Below are 17,794 nucleotides of genomic sequence, written 5' to 3' on the forward strand. Positions count from 1 at the left end.
AATGAATATGAATGTGGGAAAAAGAGTGATGGTGCTGTGGATAGGAGCTGAATGACTGAGCATTAATTTAACACATAGTGTGTGTTAACCACTGGCATTAAGGATGAAGGTAAAACTTCCAATTTTTATTGAGCTGTTTATCCATCCCTAACAGATAGTCCTTGGTTTTCAGTAAGCTGGAACTTAAAGGAAAGTGCCTGAGTGAGACAAAACACATCCTCTTTGGAAAGCGATGGGCAAATAGACAAGATAGCTTACCAGACTATAAATTTAGAATTATTATAAAATTATTTCAAGCCCATAGTATTCTGGCTTGCTCTACCTTGTAAATCCTATACCTCTTACTGTATTTAGGAGTAGTTTGTAGATTGCCAAAGCCAATTGGTAATTGTCTCTTCTCCCTCCTTTTCTTTTAAAATAAGCATTTATTTTCTTTTCCCTCTCTTCCATTGAACAATAATAAAAGAAAAATAAAATCTCCCATTAAAAAATCTGTAGAGTCAAGCAAACAAATTCCCATAGCTGTCATGTACAAAAATGCATAGGCCATCCTTTATTGTAAGTCTGTTACCTTTCTGGCGAAAGATGGGTAACGTTTCATTTTCAGTCTTCTGGAATCATAGTTTATCATTGAATCAGTCACTTCAAAAGTCTTTCATAGTTGCTTTTCGCTACAGTTGTCATCGTGTAAATGGTTTTCCTGGTTCTGCTCACTTTATTCTGCATCATTTCATAAAGCTCTTTCCAGTTTCCTCTGAAGCTGTCTGTTTTGTCATTTCTTATTGCATAGTAATATTCCATTACATTCATATTCCATAATTTGTTTAGCCATTCCCCAACACGTGGGTCCCCTCTTTGTTTCCAGGTTTTTGCTACTATGAAAAGAAATGCTTTAAGTATTGTACAAATGGATCCTTTTCCTTTCTTTGATGGTGCAACCTAGTAGTGGTATGAGTGGGTCAAAAGGTATTCACAGTTTAGTGACTTGTGGGACATAGTTTTAGATTGCTGTCCAGAATGGCTGGTCTAATTCACAGCTCTACCAGTAGTTTGTTAATGTGTTTGTTTTTCTGCAGCTTCTCCTTTTTGATTATCTTTGCCATTATGACGACTATGAGGTGGAGCCTCAGAGTTGCTTTCAATTCATATGGTTATTGATGGGTAGGATTTCTTTCTTTGAAAACTGCCTGTTCATATCTTTTGACCTTTTATCAATTGGGGAATTGTTTTGATTCTTACAAATATCTTGGAAAGGAGATCCTTTATCAGAAATTTGCTGCAGAATTTTTCCCCAGTTACCTACTTCCCTCCTAACTTTAATTTATAGTTTGTGCAAACACTTGCGAATTTTATATAATCATAACTATTCGTTTTATTTTTATGTAATCCTTGCTATCCCTTGTTTGGTCAGTTAACTCTTCCTACATCAATAGATTGGAAAAGTCATTTTATACTTGCTCCTTTAATTTGCTCATGATCTCACCTTTTCTATCTACTTCATGTATCCCTTTGGAATCTCCTCCCCTTCCCTCCCTATTCTTCCCTCTTCCTTCCTTTCCCTTAACTCTATATCTTCCTCCCTCTCTCTCCTCCCTGTTTTTCCTTTTCCCCTCTGCTTTTTCTTCCTCCCTCTTCCCCTCCCCCTGTCTCTCTCTCTCTCTCTCTCTCTCTCTCTCTCTCTCTCTCTCTCTCTCTCTCTCTCTCTCTCTCTCTCTCTCTCTCTCCCCCTTCTCTTCCCCATCTCCCCTCTTTTTGCCTTACTAGGGTAATAAGTGCTACCTCCCTTACACAAAAGATCAATGGTCATGAGAAATTTCTTTTTGGAGAATTATATAGTGGCTGTATCATCCACAAGGGGTAGTTGAGTCAGCAGCCTTCATTTCCATAGGGGTTGCTTTCCAGAATGATAGTTGTGCTTACTTTTTTATAAAATGTTATTTGTGCAGAAGTTAACTTTAAAGAAAAGAGAGTGTTCTGATATATAAATACCCTGCACACTCTGTCAGCTTTTTACTTATACCCATTGTTCCAAAATACTAGACATAGTATTTATTAAGTACTTGCTAAGGCAGAGATCTCAGAATGAGTATGAATGCAGGAAAAGAGGCATTGATATTCCTATGGCTTCTGGGCTGTCTCCATCAAGGTCGTAATAATGGAAGTTCAAGTTGCCTGGCACATAAATCCCAGAAAAGTCATATCCTGGTGCCTCCGATATATAGTGGAGGAATATTTTGTTGCTACCATTTCTCACTATGCCATCTTTTAGTAAATTCCTTAGCCAAAAACTACTTAATATCTATTGCCTGATTAAGTAGAAGTACATGAACTATAATAATATATACTACTACTACTACTACTGCTACCATATACTCTATACTATTTACTATGGCAGTATAACATCACCTACTGGCCTTTTGGCTAAGGTCAAGTACAGCCCACAGATAGAGTTATCCTTAGAAGCCAAAGTAACAGCCATCATCTGGGAGTATTGTATAAAACTTCTGTTAAGTACAAATGATGGAGTAGTCCAAAGGAGGTACAGCATTTAAAATAAATTTTACAAGAGGTTTATTGACTTCCTCTTCTTGATTATTTAAATATCATCCAGGTTAGTATTGCATTTTGCTGTAACACAGTAATACCCTTAGAGGCTACTGAACCACACAGGGCTAATAGTGACCCTAGTCTGTTTTGCATTTGAAATATTTTCATGTGCTTTGTATGGATTTTCTGCCTTCTTCCTCACAATCAGCTTTCACTTTTTACTGTTGCTAGTGTATTGTTCTGTAGTGATCCACATTTCTTTCCTGCTTTCAAGTTTTCTGCTTTTAATCTAATGTGACCTGGGAAATTAGATAAGCTAAACTTGTTACAGTTTGTGTAAAGTGGACATTGAATGAGGAGCTAAATGACTGTTCTTTGAATAAAATTTGTGAGCTTTAGAGCACTTTATGACATCCATTTGAGTAGCCCAAACTTTTGATTTTTGGTACTTAACTTTGTTTTTGGAAGTTAGAACTTTCAGAGAAGAAACTTCCAAGAAACATCTGTAACTCATAGCATGCACAGCATTCCATATCCAGAACCCGCTCCCTCTTTGCTGAGGGGGTGTTTCATCATCTGTTATGCAGAACCAAGATTAGTCATTACACTTAATCCTCGTTGAGCTACTGTAATGGTAACTATGGGAGTTTAAATTTTTTCCCCACCCATTAATGGGCTGCCCATTAAGGAAAGCTTGATTAGGGGAGGCCCACACCTATTGTTAATTTGTAATGAGGCACTGGTTCTCCTGGATTGTTATGCCCTCTGACTCTGAGAAGTGTATAAATACTCTGAGGTGAGGTTTTACTTTGGGGCTTACTCATTGGACATTCTTACTGATTGGCAGCCTCTAAGGAGCCACACCACCTTTAAACAACGCCCCCCCCCCCCCCCCCCCCCCCCCCGCCCCGAAACCCAGATGTTGGTGCTTCTCTCTCTGGTAGCTATGTATGTATGCTCAGACAGTTAATTTGTCAGAGTCCTGTCTGTTGATCTTGATTTCTCTGTATTTTCTCTGAAGTTCAGGGTACTGACTTTTTCCCCTGAACTAAGTGACTGATACATGTGCTTGATTAAAGTGATTGTTGAACCCTCAAGTTGCTTTTCTTTTAGAAATTCAGATCTAAGAGCCTGTGATAGCAGACCCTCCTGGATGTGTCAGGGTGCTTGCTTTTACAGCTACTTTTTGTTATTTTGTTTGTGTTGTTGTGTATGTTGGTCTCCTGATTCTGCTTAATTCTTTCTGTATCAGTTCATGAAAGTCTTCTTATTTTTGTCTGAATTCCTTAGGGCACAATAATATCCAGTTAATTACACTCATATGGTACTATTTGTTCAGTTATTCCTCAATTGATAGTACATCCTTTGTTTCTACTTTTTTGCTACCACAGTGTTATCATTAGTATTTTAATAAACATAGAGCCTTTCTTATTCTCTTTGACGTTAGGGTCTGTGCATGTTAGTGGAATCATTGGAGCAAAGAGCATGAACAGTTTAGTCCCTTTTGCTTCCAAAATTCCAAATTGTTTTCCACAATGCTTAGATAAACTCACAACTTCACCAGCAGTGCATCAGCATAGCATGTCTGTCTTCCCCCAGCTTCTCTAACATTGACTCCTTCTTTTATCATCTTTTCCATTTTGTTGGGTATAAAGTTGAGCCTGAGTTGTTTGAATTTCTTTTCTGCAATTTTCAGTTATTTGGAACATTATTTCATATGGTCATTGATAGTTTATAATTCTTCTTTTGAAAATTGTTCATGTTCTTTTACCACTGATCTATTGAGAAATGGCTTATCAGAGATAGTGAAAAGATAGATCTTTATCCCCCTTGACAGATTCTCTTCTTATAGCTACTTTGATTTGTTCATGCACAAGTTTTCCTCTGTCCCTGACTTGATTAAGAATCTTCCTGCTGGCCATAATTGTTAAAATTGCTTCCTTTCATTTTCATCTAAATATTTTTTCTGTCCTTTTATGTTTATATCCATTTGGAGGTTATTGTGCCAGTTGATTGGAGATGCTGATCTAAAAACTTAATTTTTGCCAGATTGGTTTCTAGTTTTCCTAGCAGTTTTATCCAGTAGGAAGTCCTTCCTCTAGTAATTTGTGTTCTTCATTTTATCAAGCATTTGACGATGTATTTAGTATTTCTAATTCTTAAAGTTGTCTGTTCCAAAGGTCTATTTTTATACTTTCAACCAATAACATAGTTTTGAATATTAAATTTTATAATATAGTTTTTAGAGGTAGGATTAGCTTTGGAGTCAGGAAGAACTGGATTCAGTTTCTGCTTCGGACCAATAAAGTTGTGTGACTATGTGAGTCCCTTAGTGTCTCAGTGCCTTATGTGTCTTTGTGGTGTACGTTGGTGGAGGCAATTTACATATCCAGAACGTGCCATGCCAATGAAATCACATGTAGACAAAAGTAAAGAATTGATCTCTTTAAACACATACTGCATATGTGGATAAATACATTGTAATGCTATTTCTTTTGTTTCTCCAAATGTATTTTATGTTTATGGTAACTCTTAACAAAAGAAAATAAAAACTCATTTCATCCAGGTGTCAGGCACTCAGTAAGGAGTGACAAAAGTATGGCTAACATGTCTTCCCTTCTGAAGTAGGGAACTCTAGATTTAGACTAATATATATACTGTCAGAGGTGATCATTATGTTGTTCGATTTTTGTGGAACTGCTTTTTCCCTCTTAAATCTTAGGAGAAAAAGGAGGGCTGTGTGCAGAAATAATGATGTCAAACAAAAAGCGTTGATAAAAAAATTTTAAAAATTTAAAAGAAAGTTTGGTTAAGAAGTGAATTTTACCTTCATTTTTTCACTAAAGTTGCAAATATTTTTAAAATTTCATCTTCTGCTTCTTTAGGTGTTTTGTTATTTTAAGCAGCTAGGTGATAGATTGGATAGAATGCTGGCCCTGGTGTCAGGAAGACCTGAGTTCCTATCTGACCTCAGAACTTACAAGTTCTATGACACTGAGCAAGTAATTTAACCACTGTCTGCCTCAGTTTCCTCCACTGTAAAGTGGTGATGATAATGGCATCTGCTTCCCAGGGTTGTTGTAAGGAAGATAATATTTGTAAATCACTTAATACCAGGTGCTTGTTCCCTTCCCCTTTCCTCATTCCTTTAACTCAGCAGTGCAAACCCTTCAGTGGATTTGCAACTGTACTTATCGCACTAATTAACAATTGCTGCATTGTTTTGTGTTTAAGTAAAAACATTAGTAAATTAGTAAATATAAAAAAAATTAGTAAATATCAAAGTGCTGCAAGAAGAAAACCCATTTTATTAAAATTTGGAATATCTGTAAAAAGTTTATTCTGTATCTTGATACAAGCCTAGGAGAAGCTACAGTTGACAAAGAGAAATGTGTCTTTATGGGGCAAGTGGGCTTTTAAATGTGGGCCACTTCCCACCAGGATTTCTAGGGGGTAGTTTGTTGTGTTTCAGGGGAAGAAATATAAAGATTTCCTAAATTGCTTATCTTATGTTGGCCTTAGGGCTCCAAGGCAGTGTGAGCTCACCTCATTCTTTGGCATCTGCAAGAACAGTTAGGATAAAGGAAAGGGAAACATGGGGTTAGCCAAAACTACCCATTTATACTGAAAGATAGGCTTATTCTTTTTTTTTCTCTTTTGAAGGCAATTGGGGTTAAGTGACTTGCCCAGGGCCACCCAGCTAGTAAGTATTTGAGGCCAGATTTGAATTCAGGTCCTTCTAACTCTAGGGCCTGTCCTTTATCCACTATGCTACCTAGTTGTCCCAGCCTATTTCTTTATGGCCTTATTAATTTAAAGAAAAGTACAGTTCAGAGACCTTCCTTTTCTTTGGTCTACCCATGTGACTTCATTGGCACGGCGAGCTCTGGATGTATAAATTACATCTACCAAAGTGGACCACAACTCATCCGCAACATTTAACCTTGGAAAGACATGTAAGATATTGAGACACTAAGAGACTCACATGGTCACACAGTTTTACAGAAGCATTGGCTGAATTCGAGTTCTTCCTGATTCCGAAGCTAATCCTCTGCAAATGATACAGCCCTGCCTCTTAAAACCACGTTGTAAAATTACAATAAACAAAGCTATGTTATTGTTTAAAAATATAAAAATAGATCATTGGAACAGACCATGACGCAGAAATAACTAAAAATGTAGTTTCAGTTTTTGATCAAATGTGTAGCACAGAACTTGAAGAGCTGTCGTTTGGACAAGACTGCTAGGAAAACTGGAAGCCGGTCTGGCAGGAACTAAGTGTAGGCTTCTGGTGCTGAGTGGCATTTTCTTTGTAAAAATCAGAGTAATAATTTGACATGGCATAGTGCCAGTGGTCTGCATTTCTGGTCAATCAATTTTCAACAACTTGGATTTGTGCTTCTGTGCTACAATTGATTTTAGTCATGTTGTCAACTCACTGTGTTAGTATGTTTTGCAGGTCATGCACCATGCGGGCATTACACAGATTAACTTCAGTCAGTCCGTTTCTTCTTGTGCCCCTGCCCCGTAGTTTATGCTCCCAGTCTTGCATGGTTCCTTTCGTTTAAGACTCTTGGCTCTGTGTATTGACTCAACTCCTACAACGTGTGTTGTGGAGTGGAGAGAGTCGTCACTCTGTTCTTCATGAAGCAGATGAGGGGAAAAAGAGAAGAGCAGGACTCATGTGAATGCAGCGTTAGTAGGGGCAGATGCAGAGAAGTACAGGAAAAATGACATCAGCTTTTGAAATGAGCCCAGAAACACTTCCAAAGCAGGTATTTGATATGCTTTGAAGACTAAAATTATCTTTTGATGTATCTTGTAGTGAAAAGGTTGTAGATCTGGGAGATGGATGATCTTAATATTAGTGTTAATTTTAACATAAATCATTAGGGACCTTAGCCAGTTTATTTTGCCACTCTCAACCTCGGTTTCCTTATATGAAAAATAAAGGAATTGGATTTAGGTAATCTGTGATATCCCTGTAAGTTCTGTCTTGTGACTCACTCTCCACATAAGTGTATAACCTACTTAGGAGACCACTTTGAAAGACAGCATTCATTTGAATATATAAATTCTGTAGTAGTGCTATAGAAATGGTTGCAGTCCACTATTCTAAGGCAGAGACCAAGGTGTGTGTTGAAATGGACAGACTTGTGAGTCTATGGATTTAAGATGAAATTGAGCATCAAGAGACTGAGTTCAGTTCAGCACTTCATAGACATGCGTACATGCAAGTCATCGTTCTTACCGCTGCCATACAAGGCTAAAACAAGAAGCCTTTTCTGTCAAGTAGTTCACATCGTGGGAAAAGATGTAGAATGCGTACACAAAGTATATACAAAGTAATTTCTAGAAGGAGAAAGCTTTGAAACTTTCACATGGAGAAGCAACAGAATGGCAAGTAATCAGGAAGAAAAAGTCAGTACAAATAAAATGTGGGTTGTCCATTTTTTTTAAAGGTAAGATATCTTTATATCAGTGTGAAAGGAAAAGAAAAGGCTGAAAAGATGGCGTTTCAAGAAAGAAAAAAACCTGAGTAACAATTTAACCCCTAAAGCCCTGTGCTGTTGTTGTTTAGTAATGTCCAACTCTTCATGACCCCATGAACTCTAGCCCACCAGTGCTATCTATGGGGTTTTCTTGGCAAAGGTACTAGAATGATTTGCCATTTCCTTCTCCAGTGAATTGAGGCAAACAGAGGGTTGTGACTATAACTAGTAAATATGTGGGGCTGGATTTCAGCTCAGGTCTTCCTAACTCCTGGCCCGGTGCTCTATCCACTGAGCCACCTAGCTGCCTCCATCCCCATGCCAGCATAGGGTTATTTGTCACAGGAAAAAGAGTATAGTAAAATATAAAACCATATGCATATATATATATATATATATATATATATATATATATATATATATATATATATATATACACACACACATATATATATATATATATGTATATATATATATGAAACCTTAAAGCATTTTTCTAAAAACCACCATGAAAGCCTCTCCAAATGAGCCCTGAATTCCATGACCCCAACAAAGTGGTTCCTTTACCTTCTGATTGGTAAAATAAAAATAAGGAAAAAATCATAAAATAAGAGGTACGATTTGTACTGTCTTATAATTTAAATCCAAATTTATTCATTTGATTGCTGTATTAAGCTTTAAAAAAAAAACTCAGTTTCCTTTTTGTTTGACAGAATCCAAAGAGATAACAGGTTAAAACAGTGAGCCAGATCTAAGGAGACAAAATGTAGCAAGGATACACGTAAAATTGTATGCTTATATTAAAAAATTATGTAAATACAGAATGGGAAGATGTTGTTAGATAATTCTTTGTAAGAATAAAGAAGTTGAGGCTCTTTACACACTTCACCCTCAAAAAGAATATGAAATGATGTGAAATGAGCAGAACCAGGAGAACATCATACACAGGAACAGCCACAGTGTGCAAGGACTGTTTCTGATAGACTTAGCCCTTCACAGCAATGCAAGGACCTAAAATGTTCCCAGTGCAAAATGCCATCCATATCCAGAGAAAGAACTATAGAATCAGAACACAAAATGAAGCAGACTATTTTCTCTTTTGTTATGTTTTGGTTTGGTTTGGTTTTTCTATTTGTTTTTCCCATTTGTTTTAATTTTTATATGCAATATCACTAATGTGAAAATGTGTTTAATAAGAATGTATGTGTAGAACCCATATAAGATTGCTTGCCATCTTAGGGAGGGAGGGGGAGAAAATTTAAAACATATGGAAGTGATTGTTGAAAACTGAAAACAAATTAATAAGGCAAACACCAAAAAAAAAAAACCCAAAGGGAATTTGCAGTGTTATGTGGCAGGTAAATAGGCTGGTCTTAGGCTGGACTAATAGAGGTGTTGGGTTCAGGACAAAGGACGTTGGGGTCTTTCCTATTCTGCCCTGGTCAGCACACATCTGGGCTATTGGTTTTAGTGCAGAGGGCCATTATTTGAGGAAGGACTTTGACAAATTATTGTGCATCTCAAAAATGAAGAGGACTGAAAACCATGCCATCAAAAAATTGGGCATAAGCTTTTAAAGAGGATATCATAGCAGTCCTGAATTCTTTGAAGAGCTGTCATATGGCAGTGGAATTAGACTTTATTTTTTGGGGGCAAGAGGGTAGAACTGGAAACAGTGATGTAAACTACAGTGCTAACAGATTTTGGTTCAATATAAGGAAAACTTTGCTAATATTACAAAGAAGGTAAACATTCTGAAAGGGGAGATGATTACCTAAGGAAGTAGTGGGCTCCCATTACTAAGAGAGTCATCTTCAAGCTGAGAAGAACTAGATGGACACATTATGCTTGCTTTTTTATAGTCTGCATGATGACAAATCCTCTTTACTCTGTTAATTTGACCTCCAAATATAGCAAAATTCTATATTTCCTTCATCTTGATGAGCTCAGTTTCTCTTCCTGTTGCTTAGTTTTCCATTTTCTAAATTTTAAAACTTGAACACACATCCATATGCATATATGTTCATATACATAATGTGCGTATGTACACATATAATTTATTAAAACTGGTGTTTGCAGTTATTATTTCAGTGGAACTGTGAGCTTATTGACATGGGTACTCCCTGCAGTAATATAGATTACAATCTACCTGTAGCTTTTTAATCCACCTCTGTAGTGGTCACATGTATTCATATTGGCACTATTTGGAGTTATAATTATATATAAAATGTGGTAATTAATTCCAGGCCAGTGGAAATATATATCACTAGATTTTTATATGTGTATACATACATATATGTGTATGTATATGTATATATGTTTATGTATATGATTACATCTTTTGCTTTAAGTTATAACTGAGATACTATATTCATGAAAGCATTTTGAAAATTGCAAATCATTACATAAATGGTATTATTAGTGAATAGAGACTGAATCTGTCATTTCCTTAGCATAAGGACCTCCCAGATAAGGAAATTCTCTCTAGCAATGCAAGCAATGTACCTTCTGTACAACTTGAGATGTTAGAAAGTTGCTTGGAGCACTGAAAGATTAAATGACCTCAGAATGTCTTCCTGGCTCTGAGGGCAGCTGTCCACTCCACCAGGCTGCCTTTCATTTATTACTGTTGATCTACCAATTAGCTAGCATTTATTAAACACCTCCTATGTGCCAGGCACCTTGCTAAGTGCTGGGGACACAAAGAAAGGCAAAAAATTGTCCCTACTCTTAAGGGACATAACACTCAAACTAAGTGCATACAAGATAAATTGGAAGTAGTCTCAGAAGGAATGCACTCACATTAAGGAGTTCTAAGATCGGTTTGTACCAATCTGTTTTCACATATTTGTGAACTGGTTAATCACACATAGGGCTGAAGTCAGTGGCAAAAAAAAAAAAACCAAAAAACCACACTAAACTGATCTATATCGCAGTAGAACCTACAACGTTGGCCTCCTTTAAATCATCTGAGGTTCACTGAAACTCTTTAGCAAGTTTGAGTTCTTCACGGAGCAGATCAGAACTTGTTGGCACATTTTGTAGGTTTATTATGCATGTTCTATTTTAATGTTCTTTTAAATGGTTGATTTGGTTCAGGGAGCCAAGACATCAACTTTTGAGAATTTTAATAAAGTAAATAGAAAAGAAAGTATTCTTTTTTACACAAAAAGTACATAAATACATAAGTATATAAAAGTATTATTTTTTCACTGTGTTCTGTTTATGTATAATGCTAATCTTTTCCCTTTTTTTTCCTTTTCTCCATTGAAAGACAATAGTTGAACTTGCAGAGACAGGAAGTCTGGACCTCAGTATATTCTGCAGTACCTGTTTGGTAGTATTCTCTCTCTCTTTTTAATCTAAAATGTAATATAGTATGATGAATGTGGAAGCATTTTAAAATCAGATTTGAGTTATGGTAAAAAAAGAAATAGTTGTGTATTTTTTTTAAATGTACTATTTCTTTTTTAGGCCTAGTAGTAAATCAACCACAGATTGAATGGATAACTTTAACAATGACGTTTTCCCAGAATGGATTAGATTTGGATGGCATTTGCTTTAATTGCTCAATGCAATTTCTATCATTATTCTGTCACTTAGATAAATCACCATCCAGAACACATGTATGGTTAAACTGTTCAATTCATCCAGTTTTGTTCCTCAGTATAAATGAGAAAGTATGTTGTTACTGTTTATCTGTATTAATTTTGCCAAGCTATACAGTAGCTTTTTTAATGGCAGTATTATTTTCTCGTATTTTAGCTATTTGATTCTTATCCCATCAATTTGGTTCTGTGAATTGATCTGAAAATATCTTCAATTTTTATGCTAAGTTTATGTTGTTGACAAGATTCTTTTGTATTTCCAGACATGCTTACAAAAACTTTGTAGACATGCTCATTTCCTCTCTGATTGTACATTTAACAGACTGCAATTTAAAAGTTTATCTTTTTTTCCTCAGCATTAACAACCAGCCTTTCTTGTGCTACTTTTTAGTGGAAATATTGTTCTGTCCACAAAACCAAGAGCAAGTTGCCAACACAGTTCCCATATGGTGAACACATTATTTATACAGTATTTCAACATGAATAACTTTTTAAAAATATGTAAGAAGGGGACTTTTGTTGGTCATTAAATAGTATGAGCCCATTATTTTTAACAAACTATGTACTGGTTAGTGAATTCAATGATAGCAAAATTAAGAGTTTGTCATCATGATAGCAGAAATGTTCGTTTAATACCTGTTGGAAGTCGTCTTCTCCTTTAAATTTTACCTCTTTCAAGAAATCTCTCCTGGGAACACTCCCCATCTAGACCATTCCTTTCTTTGGATGCCCCTGGCATTTCATTTGTAACTCTTCTGTAGCACTTTTGTCTCACTGATGTTGTGGTTATTTGTGCATAGGTCTTATTCTTTCAGCTTATTAATCTTTTTGGCTTTTTAATTTTGGGAAATTAGAATTTTGTGATACAAATGTACAATTTTTTTTGTTTTGTTAGCTACAAATCTTGGCATCAGAAACATAATTATAAAAGTAATTTTTTTTCATATTTGTGTTTTTCCAGAGTAAAGAATGAGGATAGGGAAGGTGTTTTCCCAGTCGTCTCCCCCACACTACCTGGCACAGTGTCTTCTGTGGGTGCCCAGAAATTTCTGTAGACTTTAAAAGACAAAACATTTTCTTGAAAAGTATTTAGATTAAGATTTTATATAAAAAAAATAAAGTTTAGTAGCCAAAAAACCCTGCTCTGGATTTTTTTAAAAGCATATTTTAATTTGTCTATTTTATATGTTTATATTTTTATATCCAGTTTTTGCTTTACAGCACTTTCTTGAGAGGAAAAAAAAATTCTTTGACATTTGCTAAGGTTCTTTTGCTTGTTTTTTATTTTTTATTTTACTCTTTACTTTTAGTAGCTAACAGTCTTCTATGGACAGTTAAACTTTGGTTTTGCTAGTACTTGAATGTATGAAATGGATCTCAAACTTACTTAGTCCACTGATTGATTTGTCAGTACTATACTCCACAGACTACCTACCTCACTCATTCTTGCCACAGCAAAATAACTTTAAAACCACATCCAAATTAATCGTATCTTATTAGTACTTTTGATCAAACCCTAGTGAGAAGCATCATCAGTAAAATTTGTTTTACTGATGTAAATATTGTCATACCTATTGGTACTGTCAGAGACGGGCCTTTTCAGAGTATGAGTGACTGATACACATTCTTTAATATTGTTACTTGCAGTGGCTTCTCATTGCCAGTGTTCTTAGGAGTACTCTCAGCTTCAGATAGTTTCAAATATTAAAAATAGTTTACTAAGTAATAGAACATATTCTTTCCTTGCTCATTGAGATCTGAGTCCAGGTTTTTAGTTTTTTTTTCCATAACTCAGTAATGTCCAGAGCTTCTGTAAGCTTGTCCCACTTTTATCCTACTTTCTTAGCTGTTTGGGAGCTTCTGCAGGAGAAATGCTGCTTCGTAGGCTCAGGTCTTGAGAGGGCAAGTTAACAAGAAACTGATATGTAAAACATTTTCGCTGTAAGATTAGTTACTTTAGAGAAGATGTTTACATTTTTAATGACTTGGACTCATAAATTCTTTTTTATATCTTGGGGTTTTTTTTCCCCCTTCATTCTTTACTTTTTATTAATATATAAATTAATATGCCCACTAAAAAAAGTAAATTTTATTACTAGCTTTCATCAAGAAACAGTTCACAAATTTGGTGTGTTTTTATCTTTCAAAAGTTGAGAGATGTGGATTAATTGTAGTAAATCAGTTAGAGTGGCAAACAGTTTCCCTTCAATTCAACAACTGTGTTCAGAGCACTGTGCCAGGTTCTAGGGGAGATAAAAGGTTTAGATGAGATGGGATCTGATATCTTTAATTGACATTCTCTTTTTATCTTTTGGTTTGGAGAAATTAGAATTTTGTGATACCAATTTATGATTTTCTTTTTTTTTTTTATCCGCTAAAAATCTTGGCGTCATAGACATAATCATGATTTTTTTTATATTTGTATTTTTTTCAGAGTAAATAAAATAAATTGTTTAGCTTTTCCTTTTTCTTAGCTACAGGGCTTATAATTCTACTTTAAAATATACTTTTAACAGATACGGAAGCCAGTGAGGTCCAAACATTGTGGTGTATGCAATCGATGTATAGCAAAATTTGATCATCATTGCCCTTGGGTGGGTAATTGTGTAGGTAAGCATGTTGGTAATTGTTTAACTGTGTTGCCCATTTTAATTCAATGAACATTTGAAGAGAAATAATAGAAGAGGAACTATCCAAGTTTTTTGGAGATCATCTGTTCCAACCCTCTCTCCCTCCCTCCCCCCAGCCCTTCTTGTTAACCTGGGCCTTGCCCTTATTCTCTGTCCCCTCCCTTGTCCCAGCCATGCACACTCCCTTCTCCTGGTTGTCTTACCTAAGGCATCTTAGCTGAGAGATAATTCATTAGGTTGAGACAGAGGTTGGAAAGTCATTGTTCAAGAAGAGTCTTGATTTGGGGTAGAATTCAAACATTGCTATACCCTCATATGATGCTTCAGTTCTCATTATTTTATACTGTTACCCAGTTATGAAATTGCAGAGAATGAAAATATAGTTTTTATTGGAAGAATAATATTCTTGGAGGAAGAAAAGAGTAAAAGAAATACATTTCTTACATTTCCAGTATGTCAGACAGTCAGAGTGGAGGAAGATTGGTCAAGTATTGTCAGGACAGATGGCCACCAGAAGAGCGTTATATAGTAGAGAGAAAGCAATTGAAAAAGAAATCGATGGTAACATAGGGAACATGGTGTGCCAAGAAAGGCACAGAAATGGAAAGAGAAGCTTTTGAAAAATTGACTAAAGAATTTCCATTTAAATAATGTTAATTAACTCTCTCCCCTCTCTCTCCCCTCTCCCCAAAGAGTAGGAGAATCTTTAGCATGTTTTTTCTTTGCTTCATTAGGAATATTTTTCCAGTATGAATGTGATAGTTGTATTTTCTTATGTAATAATGAAGATTTCTTCTGCTTTGAGAACCTTCAGCTGATTGTTTTCAAAAATATTATTATAATGTAGTGTAATAATTGTAATGGTTGTTCTGAACCATCTCTATTTTGTATTATATGCTAAGAAAATTTGTCCATCGCTTGGTTGATGTTTGAATTTTTTCTTAGGGGTAGAAATTGATGATTTCTGTGTTACTCCCTAGGAGCGGGCAACCATCGCTACTTCATGGGCTATTTGTTCTTCTTGCTCTTTATGATCTGCTGGATGATTTATGGTTGTATTTCTTGTGAGTATTAATATTATCTTACTTTCTTTAAAGTTAAATTTCCAAGTCCGTGCTTAAGTACTATTATCAGATTGTATGTCCATATTATTAAACTATACATTCATTGTTAATGTTTATGTACCATATCTTTTTGAAGGCTTCAGCATGACATAAATAAAATAAAGTTTATATTTTATATTTTTTAAAGTCTCAGAAATCATGAAATGAACATTGAATGAAATTGCATATAGTTGAAATTGAATGAAATTAATATAGTTTATATTGCATAGTAGCTGCTAAAGCAACAAAAAAATTGCCTTTTTTTTTTTTTTAGAAGTAGTAGAACTACTTTTTGAGTGCAATTATGACTAAGTTTGTCCCAGAGAAGAGATAAGAAAATGCATTTCCCTCCATGGGTATGGACTGACATAAATGTTGTCAGATACAATTGATGTTCTGGTTGATTTTGCTGAACCCCCTCCCATGTTTTACAAGTAATGACTTTTTGGATGGTGGCAGAATATATTTGGAAGTAACCATCAAAGGCATCAATAAATTGGATGTGGCAGAATTTTGAAAAACGTTCAGGCAAACTTTTGACATTTTTCATTATCTTTATTGGAAAAAGTTTTTTGCCAAGATAGGAGGTAAGCAGGATATTTATAAATCCTTGAATGTTCTTGAAAATGAGGCATGAGTTTTTCTAAGGTATTTTTAAATTTAGTAGCATAGAAGAAAAGTATTTTTTTAGCATCAGTTTTAATTCATCTGATAACAGTTGCGATATCATAAAGGAAATGTCAAGAGGATGGGTCATTGCCTTCTGAAAGTCATTAGAAAGAAGCTTAAGTGAAGAAGTCAGTTATGGTGCTTCAGAGTGGTGGGTACCCAAGTTTGACAGCAGCTGGCATAGAAAGGTGTGTTTCTGTAAGGTTTGAAAAATCTGTGCAAGGCAATTTCCTAATTCTTCACCCCTTCCCCTGACAAGTAAGTAGCATCTTCTAGATAAGATACTCAGTCTCAATTATATTATAATTGTAATATATATAATTAATTATATAGTCCAATCAGTTATATAGTCCAAGAAGTTGTAAAAGCTTTACTTAGAAGTGGTTGCCATGATGGGCAAATGAAAGTCCGTCTTCTCCTCTGTCTGATGAGCTACCAAGCTCCTAGGCAAGCCTGAAGCATCTTCTTTGGTTATAGAAAGTAAACATAATTGCAAATTTTTTCCAAGTATTGCATGTGTGAAGCTTAGATCAAAACTATCATTGCATCACAAAAAGGAATAATATCAGTTTAAATGACTTCTGGTCTCTAGTTACAGTTTTGATACTTTTTCCATGAATTTATCCAAACTGTTTTTTATTAGTAATAGACACATACATTGTTTATGAAAAATATCAATAAAAATACTTTAATAGTATCTTCAGAACAGTGCCTAGCAACTTCTGCTTCTGTTTTGGTTACAGATTGGGGCATCCACTGTGAGACTACTTACACAAAGGATGGATTTTGGACCTACATTACTCAGATTGCCACATGTTCACCTTGGATGTTTTGGATGTTTCTGAACAGTATTTTTCACTTCATGTGGGTAGCCGTATTGCTCATGTGTCAGATGTATCAGGTATGAGAAAGCCATTCACTGTGATTCAATGCTGCGCTGCTTGGAAATTCTTTAAGATTGCTGTAGTCGTCTAATAATTCATCTTCATATACTTCTGGTTTACAAAACCTTTTTCTTTTTTCTTTTAATAGTTCTGACATTTTATTTATTTTTTTTTATGTTTATTAGTTTTTTAATTTTAATTTTCAACATTCACTTCCATAAGTTTTAAATTTTTCCTCCTTCCTCCCATCCCACATCCCCAAGACAGCATGCAAACTGATTATAGGCTCTACCTGTACATTCCTATTAAACATTTTCACATTAGTCATGTTGTATAGAAGAATAAGAACCAATGGGAGGAACCATGAGAAAGAAAAAAACAAAATAAAAAAGAGAATAGTCTGCTTTGCTCTGCATTCAGACTCCATAGTTATTTCTCTGGATGGCATTTTTTTGTCTTGGGTCCTTTGGAATTATTTTAGGACCTTGCATTGCTGAAAAGGCTAAGTCTATCAAAGTCAGTCATCACACACTGTGGTTGTTAACTGTGGACAATGGTCTCCTGGTTCTGCTCACTTCACTCAGCATCAGTTCATAAGAGTCTTTCCAGTTTTTTTTTGAAGTCCACCTGCTCATCATTTCTTATAGCACAATAGTATTCCATTACATTCATATACCACAACTTGTTCAGCCATTCCCCAGTAGATGGGATCCCCTCAATTTCAAGTTTTTGGCCACCACAGAAGGAGCTACTATAAATATTTTTGTACATATGCATCCTTTTTCCATTTTTATGATCTCTTTGGGATGTAGCCCTAGAAGTGGTATTCCTGGGTCAAAGGGTAGCCACATTTTTATAACC

At 35.3% G+C, this 17,794-nt stretch overlaps 1 protein-coding gene across 2 annotated transcripts in view; it reads left to right on the top strand.

The window, feature by feature from the left end:
• Positions 1–17,794, top strand: part of ZDHHC17 (zDHHC palmitoyltransferase 17) — a 104,103-nt gene that overhangs the window by 78,817 nt on the left and 7,492 nt on the right. For both annotated transcript variants that reach the window (XM_072655434.1, XM_072655435.1), the window contains exons 12-15: positions 11,314–11,376; positions 14,164–14,257; positions 15,258–15,341; positions 16,793–16,950. In XM_072655434.1, the coding sequence (XP_072511535.1) occupies positions 11,314–11,376; positions 14,164–14,257; positions 15,258–15,341; positions 16,793–16,950 (399 nt within the window). The remainder of the gene's footprint in view (positions 1–11,313; positions 11,377–14,163; positions 14,258–15,257; positions 15,342–16,792; positions 16,951–17,794) is intronic.

Source organism: Notamacropus eugenii, chromosome 3, assembly GCF_028372415.1.
Source record: "Notamacropus eugenii isolate mMacEug1 chromosome 3, mMacEug1.pri_v2, whole genome shotgun sequence".
NCBI lineage: Eukaryota > Metazoa > Chordata > Mammalia > Diprotodontia > Macropodidae > Notamacropus > Notamacropus eugenii.